A 15,663-nucleotide genomic window follows, 5' to 3' on the forward strand; every position below is an offset into this window, starting at 1 on the left:
TTCTGTAAACCAGCACATCAGGCAATGCTCGGCTGGGAGCAAGAAGAGACCTTTCATTAAACAGATAAAAGACAGATGGGTGGATGGGATTTTAGGAAGGGAACCGGGACAGTGAGGGCTTGGGGGATGAGGGACCCAGTGTGGGGAAGCAGTTTGCTCATGGAGGCCTATTGTGCCCTATTGTGTCCACCCTGCTCTATCTATGGTGTTAGTCCTGGGTCTTCTCACCTAGTCTCCCCGAATAAGCCACTCGGAGTTACTCTCTGGCCAGTGGTCAGTCTTGGCTACAAGGCTTCTGTGTCACCCCAGTTCTTTCCAGTGACAAAGTTATTTCTCGGTTTTCCAGGGAGGCACTCCCTCCCTGGTTTCCACACCTCAAGGCTTAGATTCCTAGGTGAGAAGTGTGATTGGTTCAGATCTCTTGGAAGCCGTATGATTGGCTGTCTGTAGAAGGGTGTGGCTCCCTTTTGATTCAGTCAGCAAAGGGCAGCAAGGAAGGGTGGTCAATGTGAAGAAGCTGGTGTAGGCTGGGCTGGCCCAGCCTCTGCAGGGGAAACAGCAAGAAGAAATTGCTCATGTCTTTTTGGATGTCAGCATCCTTGTTGCAGTCCCTTTCGTTTGAATTTTGAATCTGTGAACGTGAACTAATTTGAGGTCACGTGGCATTTAATTTGTATTCTTGATATGGGCTTATCAATCTCCAGCATCGTGTACAAAAGTGCCCAGCCTTGGGACAACATGTGGAATGAAGGATTTAGGAGTCCAGTGGTCATGGTGGCTCATAATCACAATCCCAGCACTTGGGAGGCAGATCACCTCCAGTTTGGATGACAGGTTTAGTGGCCACCAGTGGCTAGTGGCCTACCACGTGCACTACATAGCATAGTTCTGTACACACTTTGCTGTACACACTTAAGGAAGCATCCTTTCTAACTCATTTCAGAATAATGAAGGAACCTTTATGCACTTGTCTAGTTGACATGGAAGTGCCAGGTTCCACGTCCTCTGTGGGAGCTTGCAGGATGAAGGCTCTCTGTTCTTGTTGGGTGGTGAGTTGTGCACAGACAGCCTGGTCCCCAGTCAAGCTTGGCCTTGAACCCCAGAGACCTGGTAGGTGACTTCTGCCTACGAGGGAGTTCGTCAACACCCCTTGGACCCCTGGCTTCTGTCGCAGTGACAGCCTCCCACAGCCACCCTCAGAGAGGTTTGTGGCCATCAGTCACATAGGAGCAGCACCAAGCCCTCCTACATACAAAGATGGTTTCCCCTAAGCACTCAGACCAAGCCCATGAGAAGTACCTGTTGTCAGACCCTGACCCACCCCAAAACTGTATATAAGAATCCTATCTGGAAGGATTAAAGGTGTGTGAGTCGTCTGAGAGCTTCTGTCCTAAGAGCTGTAACACTTGAGAAGAGGTCTGCTCTCCTGAAAACTCCACCTGAAGCTCGGCCGCACTCCTCACTGGCTCGTCAGCCTCTCGTTGGTCCAGCCCACCCAGACTCAGCACCGGGCATCGGGCAGCGTGGAGTAACCGAGATGGCACGGAGGAGACGGGTGGAGCCAACTGCAGCAGCAGACGCGGAAGCAGTGGAAATGACTTTCCCTCCGTGCTCGCACTCGCTTCCCTTTGCCGGAACTCTCGCACCCTGCTGGGCCAGAGACCTCTGTGGAAAGCCTCCCGTACACAGGCCCACATGTTCTGGCTTGCCCTGTCCCAGCCGTCACAGTTCTTGTGCCTCTAGTGAGTCCATTCCTCAAATTGGCTATGGTAATGTCATTGCTCACTGGGTGACTTAAAACAGAATCTTCTCTCTGGTTCTGTGTGAGGCTGTCAGCATCCCTTAACTTCCATCCATGCTCTTCTGGTTTCCCATTACCTCCTGCTCCTCTCTGGTCTGTGTCTCCTGTAAGACAGTCATTGGATGTCTTAAGATCCACTGTGGTGATCCAGAACGAACTCTTTGGATGGTCCTCTGCTCAGTTACATCTGCAAAGACCACTTTCAAGTGAAATCTCTCTCTCTCTCTCTCTCTCTCTCTCTCTCACACACACACACACACACACACACACACACGTTCTGGGGCTCAGCAGGCAGACTTGTTTGTTACTAGACGATGTCATTCTGTCTTCTGTTTTGGACAAGAGATGCAAGGAGTTAGCATATTGTTCTTCTAACCCAGGAAATGTGTAAAAAATGGTCACCTATCTAGTGGGCACCATTGCCCTCTGTAGCTGGTATTAGGCCACTTTTTTTTTCCAGGGCCAGCAAGGGTCATTTGATGAACATTTAGGAGACTGAGAAAGCTTGTAACTGTACAAAGCAAGTGCACTCTTGTTCCCCAGGGGCTCCACAACCCGTACGTAGCACTGCGCCCAAGGGCTGAAGACATCTGGGCTTCATCCTGTAGTTAACTATTGCCATCATCTCAATAATAGATGATAGCAGATGAACAACAACAGACAATAACAGATAAACTCAGCTCAAAGCACCCCTGCTGGCACACAGCACAGCCCTGTCTATAAATCAGTGGCTGGGTCGCCCTGCTGGCAGCATTCACGAACTCTGCCCACTCCCCTCAATCCTGCCATCTACAGCCATATTTGCTCCTGGCTCCAGTTCTGTGTGGGCCATCCTTCTCTCTGTGATCACCAGGACGGCACTAATTTGTGTTTGCCAATGAGATGCTTGGGATATTACGTCAGTGTCTGGATTGAAGGTGACTGCTTCCTGGACCCCTTTCCAGCGCAGGGGTGGGAAGAGCAGGCTTGGCCCCTCCCCCAGCCAATCATTCCAGGGGAACCTGGGGATGTGCTAATGGGCCCAGGAAGCTGTAAACTGTAATGAAAGCACTGGAGATGAGACTCAGCATGGGGCTGCCTGTGGCTTCCTTCCTCATAATTAAATTGGGGATCCTCCTGCTTTGGGGTTGAAAGAAGGCTGGGCCTCCCAGTGGCATTTGTTCAGCAGCAACCTCCCCATTCATGTATTCATGCATTTATTCACCAGAGTGGACAGGGGTGGGAGGAGAGAAGGGCTGACCCAGGCACGTGCTCAGGGGCTTTGTGAATTTGGGGAGTCCCTTTAACTCCTGGCTTGATTTTTCTCATCTATATAATGATGATGCTTTTGTACAATGGCTGCTCTACAAGTGACTTCAGGAATTCAAGGTTTGGACAGAGGCGACCTCCCACACAGAGTGTGCCACAGGGCAGGAATGCAGTATCAGAACCCTTAGCTTCTTCTCACTCTTGGTCTGTACCATGCTCCTCTGAGCACCTACCTCACCCGGCTCCCTTTTCAACCCTCCCAGCCCACCTCTGTAGTATCTTGCGAGCATCCTTCATATTGTGAGGATGAGGTGGTTGGGTCTGGAAAGGACAGGGGCTTGCGCAAGCCGACACAGGCAGAGTGGGAGTCCTAGCTATAGTTGGCATTCCTCTGCCTGCTCGAAGCTCAGAGGGACTCCTGCTCAGCCTGGCTCCCACGCAGACTCTGGCACGGCACCTTAACACATTGAGAAAGGTCCTCCCCTGGTTAGCATCAGAGAAGAGCGGTGCCCTGGGGGCTGTGACATCCCCAAGGGGGTTGAGGTAGGACAGTTTAAAGGTGTTGGTTGGCTTCAGCCTAGACAGCTACTTCCTCACCCCAGCCTTCTATCCATTTAAAGGTAAAGGATTATGTAAGGTACTTTGGCTCAGCGATCCTTGGCCACAGACATCTTCCCTGCGTATGGCGGAGGCTCCGGAGGAGTCTTTTTCTGGTCAAACCCAAGTCTTCAGCACCTCCTGGCTGTGTTCACTTAATTTATATTAGGTCTTTACAGAGTGATTTCATTTTTATCCTGGCTACTCAGGCTTGTCTCCACCTTTCACCTATGTTAGATATGGGGTTCCCTCACATGCCCCTGCCTCAAGAGGGACCCTTCCCAGAAGTGTGAGTTAGAGATTCCTGTTGTGCCCTGTCTCCCCAGCTACAGATCTCAGAGCCCTTCATTTCCTGGCAGGCCTTGGGGTGCTCCTGATTTGCCTACAGGATAAGAACACTCTCTTTAGGCCACTTAATGACTGTCCCTCTGAGTGCTCGGGAGACTTGAGTGTGCTTCCCAGGTGTGTCACAAATGATGGCACACATACTGCTGAGCACAAGAAGTGAAAGTGTCCATACTTGTGGATACACTGTGAGCGGCAGGGTCAGAAGCAGCTCCAGCCCTCCTGGTAGGCATCCTTTGTCGCCTGGGAGGGCTCATGTACTCACACTCTGAGATGCCCCATTCAGTCCAGGACAAGGGATGTTCCTGGGTAAAGACAGTAGCACTCTTGGCAGGACATCCCGCTAGCCTGGAGACACTACTGCAGCCTTGCTGCCACAACATTTCTCTTTGCTACCACTTGTGGCTACCGAGAGGACACCTGAGAGTTATTTACTCAATCAAACAAGAAAGAGTCTCGGGAAGCAGCAGACAGAGCCCGAGGAACAGCTTCTGTGACTTTTGCCTCTGAACGGTTTCTGAGCAGGCTCCCCTCGCAGCACGGAGCGCCCCACCCACCTTAGTTAGGAAGCTGCTCTCGGCTGGCCTGTGCTTAATTGCCCAGAGAGTGCCAGCCTGGTGGGCTTAATCTTCACCTGCATGGGAGGCACCATCCTGCCAGGCACCATAATTGAAGTCCTTGGCTGCTCGGTTGTTCTAATTAACTGAGAGGCCCCTCCTGCCTCCTGGCTTTGCCAGCTGCCTACAAGGGGATGCCTAGAGCTAGGCTGCCTAGTTGAGGGTGGGGTGGGCTTTCCTGATGGTCATTTAGGTCCTTGCAAGAAGCTGGTCCCCCAGGGTCCTGGTTCCCTCTGGATTAGTTGCACACATGCATAGGCCTCTGTGGCTGTCTACCTGCAGCATTTCTGCTCCAATAGGTTGATAGGATTCAAATTCAGTGCCCCTCCTCCTCTACCTCCTCCTCTTCCAGGAAGCCCCTCCCCCCCCAGATCCATGGTTAGATGTCCCCAAGCCTCATGTCTTCCTCCATGGCAGCTGTCTGCATCCTGACTCCCCCAGTGAAGGTGGACACTCACTTCCAGGAGTAGCACCATTACAAGCTTGTTCACTCCTGATCCATGCAAAAAACATGGTGCGTGGCTGCTGAAGACTAGGAATTCAGGAATGCAAAGAGAGCAGGCAGTGTCTTCCTTGTCCATTCTGCAGGTGAGGGACATGGGTGACACTGGCAGCAAGCGTCAAGAACAGCAGCTGCCAGAACCTTGTTCAGTGTGAACAAGAGCGAATTTGATTCGTCGACATAGGGAGGAGACTATGAAGAGCCTCAGCAAAGTAGTGAGAGTCCAGAGAGGTGCGTGCAGATCTGCATCCTTGACCAGGACCTGGCAACAGCGACTTTCTCAGTCCCCTCTCCTCGAGCAGGATTGAGAGCAGAAAAAACCAACTCCTTGGAGCTCCAGATCCATCCGTGTGTTACCACAACCGCACACAGCTGGAAACAGCACCTCAGGCCTTTCTAAACTGAGCAGTTGATTCCTGTACAGCCAGCCAGACCCTAGCCATGGGTGATCTCCTTTGTCCAGGTTATTGATCATAGCAAGAACATGGAGTGGGGGGATCTGACTGTCCTTCAGGCCCAGTTCTCTGGTTCTGGTGTTTGTGGTGTCAGCTAGTCACTGGGGGCTTTATGGTTGGTAATGGTCATGTGACAGCCTCATGGGGCATCAGGGGCTGTGCCTGGCTGTATGGGCAAGGTGCTGCCCAGAGTAACATTGGCGTTCAGAGCTGACCGTGGGTCCTACCAATGGCTCACTGTCCTGGGTGGGCCATGCTAGTTATCCTGTCTGTGGAAGGCACCTGTGTTGTTTCAGGAATTTTTTTTAAAGACATTTTTTGTGAAACCATAGTGGTCTAGAATCTGTTTTAAAGTTTGTGCTTGGAGTTCCAGGCCACAAGCCACAGACAAGACTTGAGGAGCCCAGTGCTGTGTTCAGGTTCTGTGAGGGTGCAAGGCCATCTTATGGTGATGGTCCCGGGGACCTGCCTGCAGGATGGTGTTGAGGGCATTGGCTCTGGTGGTCAGCAGGTATGGATCAGCTATCTGCTCCTGGGTCATCTGCAAATCAGATCCTTGGAAACTGTAATTCCCCACATGGAAGGCAGCTCCTCATCAACCCCCGCCGCTGAGGGTGGTTTAAGTCATATTGTGTAATGCACCTGTGTAAGGGGCCTCTGGTGTCCAGGTGAGGTCCCGCTGCAAAGTCACGGCCTCTGTTGCAATCTGGTAGCCCAGGCTATGTCATCAGGGACCTGGGTGGGAGACCCCACAGGGTATCAGTGAGGAAGAAAGAGGAGCTGGGTAGAGGCCAGCATTATTCTGTGCAATATGAGTGATTACAGTGCATAAGGACCCAGCTCCTCACTCGTCAGACTCAGAGGGCACTCTTCAGAATCCTTGATGTGTGGCCTAAAGTCTGGCACTTAGTAGGTGAGCAGTAGCTGCTTAGTGGGTGAGCAGTAGAGGCCTGTCTCTTTCAGAGCACTGAGAACCACCTGTTGGCTAAAGGGAAGCTAACTTTGTGAGAGGAGATGAGAGGGTGGGAGCTGTATTCTCTAGGCAATGAGGATCCACAGAAGACTTTAGGGAAGGTTGGATAGCATGGCCATGGCCTGAACCAGAGCTGAGGCAGGAGAGGTGAGTGGAAGAGATGGGCTGGGTCTGCCAATGATGATCTCAGCATCCTGCTCAGAGTCTGCCCAGGGACTCAGCATCTAAGTGCCTGACCCATCCTGGACCAGACAGGCCTTGGGAAGGTCTGGTGGACACATTGATGGGATGAGACCTGATGGTACCAGACTGTCATGGTTCCCATTTCCTGCCTGACAGCTGCAGCCTGAGAGGGAGTACAGGCCCCTGGGACCCCAGGTGCTGGGAGGCCTGAAGCCGGCCCCAGCCAGCCAGCCCCAGCCAGCCAGCCCCAGCCAGCCCCAGCCAGCCCCAGCCAGCCAGCATCCGATATCTGAGCTGTCAGTCTAAATTAATGTTAGGCAGCTTGCCCCTCCTCTCACACAGTGCAGGGTAGTGTCCTCATTCTGGACAACCATTGTCACCACTTTATAAATGGAGTAACTGACACTCTGAAGAAACCATACAACAGGGCCAAGTTAGACTCAAACCCAGGTCCTTAGCAGAACACCACATCTTACATCATGGCTCTCTGTATGTCTGTTATTCATGTGTCTTTATCATGGTGGCTAGGTGGTTGGGTTTATACCTGGAATGGTGGTGGTGGTGGTGGTGGTGGTGGTGATAATGATGTGATTGTCTTAGGGTTACTATTGCTGTGATGAAACTCCTTGACCAGAAAGCAAGTTGGGGAGGAAAGGGCTTATTTAGCTTAAATTTCCACATCGTAGTCCATCACTGAAGGAAGTCAGGTCAGGAACTCAAGCAGGACTGGAACCTGGAGGCAGGAGCTGATGCAGTGCCCATGGAGGAGTGCTGCCCATAGCTTGGTCCCCATGGCTTGCTCAGCTTGCTTTCTTACAAAACTTAGGACCACCAGCCCAGGGGTGACTCCACCCCCAATAGGCTGGGCCCTCCTCCATCAATCAGTAATTAAGATCTTATGGAGGTATTTTCTCAGTTGAGACTGTCTCCTTTTGGGTAACCCTAACATGTGTCAAGCTGACATAAAACTAGCCAGTACAGTGATGATGATGACAATGAAGTACTTTGACAATGGTTTCTGGCTGCGCTATCCTGCCTCTGCTGTCTCGTTTAATCCTTACATGGATTATAACCATTTACAAGCCTGGGAAGCTGAGTATCAGAGGCTGTAACTTGCCAAGGAACCTGCTAGGACCCCTCAAATCTCAGCCCACAGGGGAGAGTTGTCCCTCTACAGATTCCAGGCCCTATCAGGCCTACCAGATCAGGACAGACTCTAGAACCTTCATTAGTAGAGAAGCTGGGTTCCATGGGAGCCCTTCTGGAGCCTGAAGTTCAGAGAAGCAGGCAGTGAGTGGGGGTCCTCTCTCCATCTCCTTCAGCCTGATGTGTCTGGAGGCCAGAGACTGGTCCCAGGCCACCTGGCCATCAGGCTAGAGACAGAGCTGTGTGTCTTCCTTCTTTGAGCACCGTCCAGCCTGGCCTGGGCTCAACCACATGGTGCTGACCACAGGCAAATCCACAGCTGCCTGTCTGCCTTCTAGGCCCATCTGCTGTTGCTTCAGTCTGGCCAGCAGACATGCCATGGGGCGGGGAGCGAGGGGTTGGGTCTTCTGGCTGTGAACTGGCTCCCTCAGCAGTCCCAGCCCTGGTTAAGGTATGGGAACTTTTAGAGGCGCACTCTGGGTTTCTATTCTGGGGCCTGGGTTTCTGATTGAAGAGCAAGGGTCTTAAAACCATCTTGGTGGCATGGGGTGGGTGTTTCAGCAGCTCTGCAAGGCACCTGGGTGCCAATGAGTGCAGTGTGCATGGCCCTCACAGACCTTGCGCATCGTGAGATGCTATTTATGTAGAGTGATAGTGACCAGATCCCATAGGGACAGATGGGAAAGATGTGGATCTGTGGCTGATGGGCTGGGGAAGACAGACTAGGATGCTCCCAGGGTCTGGAACTTCTTTCCTGGGGGGATAGAACTATGGGTTAGAAGGCACTGTTGGCCTCCCAGCACATGGAACCCCTAGAGGGCTAGGCACACTTCGAAAGGGTGAGCTTTGAATTAGCCATGTCATGCTCTAACCTAGGAGATGCTGAACTCAGAACAAGACTCTAAACGTGCTTCTAAACCTCTCCTGATGTCAGTGCTCCACCATGATGGAGGGGGCCCAGTGGGGAAGAGTCCAGGTTAGGGAACATGGGATGGAGGACGGACTGCTCTCTAGCTGCAGGGACTTTGCCTGCTCTGGCCATTCTGGGATGCGGACACAGATGCCTGCTTCTGTTATGGATTCCTTTCCTGGTGGTCTACAGGATCCCCACAGATCTGTCTAACAGAGTACTTGCTTGAGAGGTACAGCTATGTGTCCAGCGGCCAGTAGTAACCTATGAGTTTCCCTGCTGTGTGCTGCCTCTGGTTCTCTCTGTCATGTTCCCTTGTCATCTGTGTAGCCACCACACACACATGATGGCCCTGGACTGCCTCTCTGCAATCCTGAGCCCCAGCTGACTCGGACCCCAGATTTTCTGGGGGCAGGCCTGGGCCTCTTGTGCCTAGGAAACACCTTTTGGAGCAGCCTGAGGGCCCCTACTCCAGCATTTTCCTTTTCTAACCCCAAGATTCTTGCCCCTGACCCCTTTAAGGTGTCAGCTGGGTGGACTTGGTGCTTCCTCTCTAGGCCCCAGGGTAGATGCAGCCTGACCCCCTCCTAGCTCTGGTGTGGCTGGTAGACTGGGGTCTGCTTGCTGCTTCTCATCTTGTGGTCCTTTCCATGTGTGTGTGTGTGTGTGTGTGTGTGTGTGTATACGTGCGCGTGCACCCCTGGATCCTTCTCCACTTTCATGTCAGGTTCTTATGTTTACGGCTCCTCCTGCCTGCAGCTTGACATCTTTATCTTGACCACCTACGAAAACCCCATTGCAGAGCAATCTCCTGCTCATGGGGCTGAGGTCCAAGCTTTTCTCCTCTTTTTAGGGCATGCAATCCAACCATCTTTGCTCATCTTTGCCTGCGGTGTGCAACAGCTTGTCATTGCATGGCCACCAGAGGTAACACCTTTCACTTCCCAGGTGTTCACAGGTAGGCAGGCACACACTGGGCTGGCTCAGGGTGGTAGCCAGTGGCCCCTGTCCATTGTCTCTGCTCACCTCCCCTGCATGCCTTCCAACTCTGCAGAAGAGCCTAGGGCTAGTGCCATTCCAGGTGTCTGCAGCCGCCCACACTGCACAGACACCCCTCCCACCACCCCTCCCTCTGAGACTAAGTCTTGAGTGAGGAGGCTCACCTGGATTGAGCTTTTCTGCTTTTCTGACCCACAGGCTTCCTAGTGTTTCATTCTCCTCCAGTGACACAGATAGTTTAGTTTTGGTTTTATTATTTGGTCATGGGTTTAGATCCTGCTGTTGTCACCATGGGAACTCCACTCCCATAAGGGTTCCTGGGCTAGATGAGCAGGGTCTCTCAGGACAAGTAGCTGGGCTTGGTGGCAGACCCTGCTGCTCTTGATGGTGAAGACTAGAGGCAATGTGGACATAGACCACAAGGGAAGAAGAGCTTAGGCCTTATAAGGAGCACACATTGGCCCTGAGCCCATGGCTAGAGGAAAGATAATTTTGCTGATATGGGGTAAGGCAGGCATGGCGGAAGCACTTCCTGAAGGAGGGGGTACTGGGGCAGGAGGTGTCTCAATTCTACTAGGAGAAGAGGTGAATTTTCTGCAGAGGGGCTGGCTGCCCAATGACTTGGGTTGACATTGGTGGATGGTGACTCCTGGCTCTCTGAGGTAGCTCTGCCTCACAACCCCTATGACCTATGCCATAAAGACAGTAGGTGTGACCCCCATGTAGCCCTTGATTGGAGAGCTTGGCAGGGCCCTGGCCTGGGTGGAAGGGTCTTGAGGGTAGAGGTAGCTCTGCACTGGTGTCCAGAACAGGTCTGGAGGGGCCGAGTCAGACCCACGATCTATACTTTCGAGTGCCACTGTGCTTTCTAGAAGCCAGAGGCAGGCATGGCTGAAGGCTATGGCTCTCTACCTAGTAGATTTGTTTTACCCTGGTTGGCTCTACTTTCCTGGTTCTTCCACTCCAGTTGCCTCTCCATCCTCTGTCCCCAGAAAGACCACACATCGTAGACGTGCCACAGATGAGGGAGGAGCCAGGGCTCAGAACAGTTGTGATGCCACACAGCTGAGTGGCCTGAGCCGAGATCCTAACCCAAACTTCTAACTGGTCCAAGGAGAACTCCTCCCTTTGTCTGTGGAGGGAGCACTGTGGGGTGTCCTCCCGCCACCAACTGGAAGTCATCTCTCTCCCCAGGGGGGCTTTTGTGACTCCAAGGAAGCAGTGGACATGAAAATGACATACAAATTGTAAATTGCCCACAGACATTAGTGTCTGTTACTGTGGTAACCGCCCAGCCTCGGTGGACCTCAATTGCTCTGGATAGTGAGGTTATGTTGGCATTTTAATTTAATTGCATTATTTTTCCCATCGTAAAAATAACGAGTGTCATGTATACCCCCAAACTCATCAAATTGTCTACATTAAATATTGCTGCTTTTGATGTATTGATTACATCCTAATAAAGTTATTAAAATCATGTTGCTGCATCACAGAAATTTCCTACAGAAGTAGAAGGGGACATTTATTTCATCCATCCTGCATAAAGCGTTGTTAACAGCTTTTATGTGAACAAAATTCCCACCCCCCACCTCAGCCTGTTTGCTTATTTAACAAGGCTGTGATCACTGGTCTATATAATTAAGACATTTTATATACAATTTTATATTCTGCTCCCCACTCCCCTTAGGGAGTTTTAAAGTGAAACTGCAAGAGCCAGTGTTTCATCTGGAAGCCCAGTACTATAGGTTTGAGGTCAGCCCTGAGCGCTCAGACGTCCCTGGACCACATGATGGGATGGGCTCAGTGGCCAGGACAACTTAGCTTGTGTGTAGCAGGCACTTGTCTGGTCCTCTCTATTTAAGCATAAAGGATATGGTATGTCTCTTTATCATCCTGTATCAATGCCCTGATTTCTTGCTACCACAGCTGGCATTTATTACAGCTCAGAGGCCCAGTGTGGGTCAGGGGCTCCCTCTGGAGGGCATGTGTTGGAGCTGGGGGTACAGCTCAATGCTGGCCTGTAATATAGCCTGGGTCTTACACCCAGCACCCCTAAAGAAAAGTTTTTGATAAATAAAAGGTTTGTGTTGAGTAGATGCACATACTACACCAGACACAGGCACCACTGTGGCTTTGAAGTACATATATAGCTACCAGATACAGATAAGGAACACAGCATACAGCCCAGGCCAGGAGAAGGGGAACAGGCTGCCATGGAACGGGCGAAGACGCTGGTAAAAGGTTCAACAAGGTTGCCACACTAGTTCACCGAGTAACTGCCCATGTCCAAGATGGGAAGAAAGTCTCCAGACTATGTTGTACTGATGTCAGGGGAGAGCACCCAGGCCCAAGGTCTAGGCTGGATGTTGACATTGATCAGCTGGGATGAGAAGACACTGGGTCAGGCATGGAGTGATGGCAGGGTAGCCTGGCAGGTATCCATCACTGGCAGATAGTTTGTTAAACATCTGCAAAGGGTCTGTTTGGGCTTATTCACTGGTGGCCTGCTGCAGGCTAGGCTTGGCTAGTGGCTCAGTGGCCCTTGCCTCTGTGAAGACTGGTGGACTAGCCTGGGCAGGTCTGTCTGCTGGCAAAAGCAGAGGCGACAGGGTAGAGCTGAGTGTATTCGTCCCTTGTTGTCCCATAGGCCCAAGCAAATCCCAGAACCCTGCTCAGAGTCCAGGACAGGTGAGAGGTTTACCATCCAAGTGGGGGGGGGGTGAGTTCCAGGGAGGGAGCTGGGGCAGGGGCAGGAGCAGGGAAGGTCTGGGGGTCCTGGTGTGCACAGTTACAGACTGCTCTGAATGTGAAGTACAAAGCTGTTCAGAAGCCCTGGGCAGGAAGTGACGTGTCATGGTGTTAGCCCGTAGTGTTGCTGGACTCTCCATATTGACTTCTATTGTGGGCACAGTGATGCAGATGAGCGTTTAGGAGGGGGCTCAGGCCTTCCTTTGAAGGACAGTGATAGCACTGGGCTTGAGTGTCATTGGAGGTTGAGCCGAGGAATGGTTGTTGGAATAGGAAAGGCTATCTATCTGCTATTGCTAATACCCAGAGAAGGAAATCAGGTGTGGAGACTGCTGGCGGTTGAGGCATGAGGCACGGTTCAAGGGCATCTCTCTGGTGACTATCTAAAGAGTTGAATATAGTCAGTATAGTCAGAGAGGCCTGCTAGTGATCTACTGGACCCATGGAGAACTGGTACCTTGATGGCCTGTTTGACAGATGCTCCTGTTATCATAGTTGGGGTCAAAGGTTTTGGTACTGACAGAGCCCGGGTCAGAAAGGTGAAGAAGCACCAGGAATCCCATTCACAGGGGTAGACCCTTCCCTGCCCTGCCCTGCCCTGCCGACAGTTGCTGCTTGGGCACATGGGTTGATGCTCTAGAACTTTCTGTGCTTTAGAATGTATTGGAAATATGCTTTGGCAGGACTACCTCCACCTTTTCAATATTAGGAATATGTTTAAATTTAAGATAAAAATCATTTTGGAATTCCGATAAATCCTGTGGTAGGACAGCCTCAGGTTTAGGGCTGGTGAGCTCTGGCCTTGTCTAGAAGGAGAAGCTCTCCTGCCAGGCCCAGTGCTGTCCTTCCCGTGTGTGGCCTGGCCCTGTGGCTGGCCACCTGGAATGTTCAGACCAGTCTTCACTGTGGCTCACAGAGCCTGAGGAGATTGGGGGTTGCCTTCATTCCCAGATACTGAGACTGGAGGCTGGGTCTAGCCCTGTGGGCTCTCTCCAGACACCTGCCCACACAAGTAGGTCAGACACTCCAGTGACTGGGGAGTCAACCCCATGAGCAAAGCCTCTAGGTGGTAAGTTGAGCTCAGCCATCTAGAGTATGGCTTGGGAGAAATTCCAGAGGCCTGTCTGGAGGTGAGCTGGAAGTTCACCCCAACCACTACCAGGCACTGTCCTGGCAAGGGAGTGGCTGGTTTTTCATTTCCTGCCATAGGTATAAGGAGTGGACATAGGGCCTGATTCAAGAAGGGACGACAAGGCACATTCAGGTGGCTTGCAATGCCACCAACCTTCTGTCCCCAGTTTGCAGACAGTCTTCTAGCTGTTGTGGTCCCCAGCTTTGAACCCACTCTTCATCTGTCCCAGTACACTGGCTTCCCTGGCTTTATGCCCAGTCCTTAGTTTCCCCCAAAGGGAAACATTAGAGACTACAAGCCACTGTGTCTTGACCCTTGGTCCCTACTGTCCCCATAGACAATTGCCTTCCCTTGCCTCCCTTCCAAAGCTGCAACATCTTGACCTGTGGAAGGTCTTGATGGCATCCAGCCCTGTGGAATGGTGCCTCCCTTCCCTGATGCCCAACAGGCCCCAGGCCCTCAGCATGACCCCACCCTGTCCCCAGTTTGTCCCTGGGAACTGGAGCTCAGCCTAAGTGTCAGGTTTGTACCAGTGACCTTCGGAGCAAGGAGATCAAGCCTGCCTATTGTTGTGTGAGGGACAGGGTGTAGGGAAGAGTCACACGTTCCTGCAGGAGAGTGGGGACCCTCAGCATGCTCTATACTTCTGCTCCAGGGGCCCCCGGGGTGTGGGGTCTGCAGAGCCTAGCAATGTACGGACATCACTGTGTGATGATACAGCCGGCTAACTGATGCCTTCTGTCTTGCTTCCTCAAGCTGACGTCATCTCCACTGTCGAGTTCAACCACACTGGGGAACTGCTCGCCACAGGTGACAAGGGTGGCAGGGTGGTTATCTTCCAGCGGGAACCAGAGGTATGTGTGTGGAGGGATCATGAGGGAGGGCAGGAAGAGGATAGGCAGATGGCTAGAGGCAGAAGTGGGGTGGGGAGAGGGGGAGGAGGGGTGAGGGAGATGTGGCCCCCAGCAGGATGCAGGCCATGGACTTCTGGTCCGCCTTGCCTAGGTGCCCAGTTAGAATTCTGTTACTGACTGCCTTCTGTCACAAGGTCCCTGGGGCCAGAGGGCAAGGGATTTGGGGATGGGCCTGGTGAGCGGACTGGGATAGCTCTCATAGCAGTGTGCTGAGCCCCCCATTCAAAAGAAATGAGCGGATTATTCACTGACATGTGCTGTCCCAGACAAACCAACAAGCTCTCAGCAGAACCTTCCCTACCTGTGTGGCCTGCGGCTGCTGCTAGGAAAGGATCCAAGACCCCCAATCCCATCCAACTCTGCCCGACTGGCAGGTTTTGCTCAGGCTTCCACTCTTCAAACTATTCTGTACTGTTTTGTTTTGTTTTGTTTTGTTTTGTTTTGTTTTGTTTTGTTTTGTTTTGTTTTGTTTTTCAAGACAGGGTTTCTCTGTGTAGCCTTGGCTGTCCTGAAATCTCTCTCTAGACAAGGCTGGCCTAGAACACAGGGCTCCACCTGTTTCTGCCTCTGGAATGCTGGGATTAAGAGTGTGTGGCACCTATTCCTGGTTTCAAGCCAGTCTTACTCTGCTTTTCTGCCCTCCCCTGTTGCTATGCAGCAGGATTCTGAATACAAGAGCAACCAGAGACCATCCACCCAGGAGGTCATTTCTGAAACCCTAAAGGACCCTGTGGTCTGAGCCCCCTCACCTGAGGTACCACTTTATGTCGACCCAGTGCTGAGCATTCTCCTTCCACACAGTTTCCTTGTTTTCTCTTTCTTGTTGGTCCCTGAGGGTACAGATGCACACCCACTTACAGACAGACCAATCAGCAGCAAGCCCGTGGGAACCTGCTGGGCTCTTGACTATGTTCTGTCACCCAAGCAGGGAGGCCTCTCAATCACTGAATGTGTTGGGGGATGAGGAACCAGGGAAGGGAGAAGGGAGAGGCTCAAGGGAGGCAGGGTCAGGTGAGGAGCTGAAGCTGCCTTCACCCCTCCAGGGTGAGGTCCCCTTGCTGCCTTAGCTCATATAGACCCCTCATCCCCACCC

At 52.1% G+C, this 15,663-nt stretch overlaps 1 protein-coding gene across 3 annotated transcripts in view; it reads left to right on the forward strand.

Annotated features, from left to right (window-relative positions):
- Nucleotides 1-15,663, forward strand: part of Ppp2r2c (protein phosphatase 2 regulatory subunit Bgamma) — an 89,154-nt gene that overhangs the window by 39,909 nt on the left and 33,582 nt on the right. For all 3 annotated transcript variants that reach the window (XM_021162830.3, XM_029477624.2, XM_029477623.2), the window contains exon 2: nt 14,413-14,510. In XM_021162830.3, coding sequence (XP_021018489.1) covers nt 14,413-14,510 — 98 coding nt within the window. The remainder of the gene's footprint in view (nt 1-14,412; nt 14,511-15,663) is intronic.

Source organism: Mus caroli, unplaced genomic scaffold, assembly GCF_978045245.1.
Source record: "Mus caroli unplaced genomic scaffold, Mus_caroli_1 scaffold_4, whole genome shotgun sequence".
Classification (NCBI taxonomy): domain Eukaryota; kingdom Metazoa; phylum Chordata; class Mammalia; order Rodentia; family Muridae; genus Mus; species Mus caroli.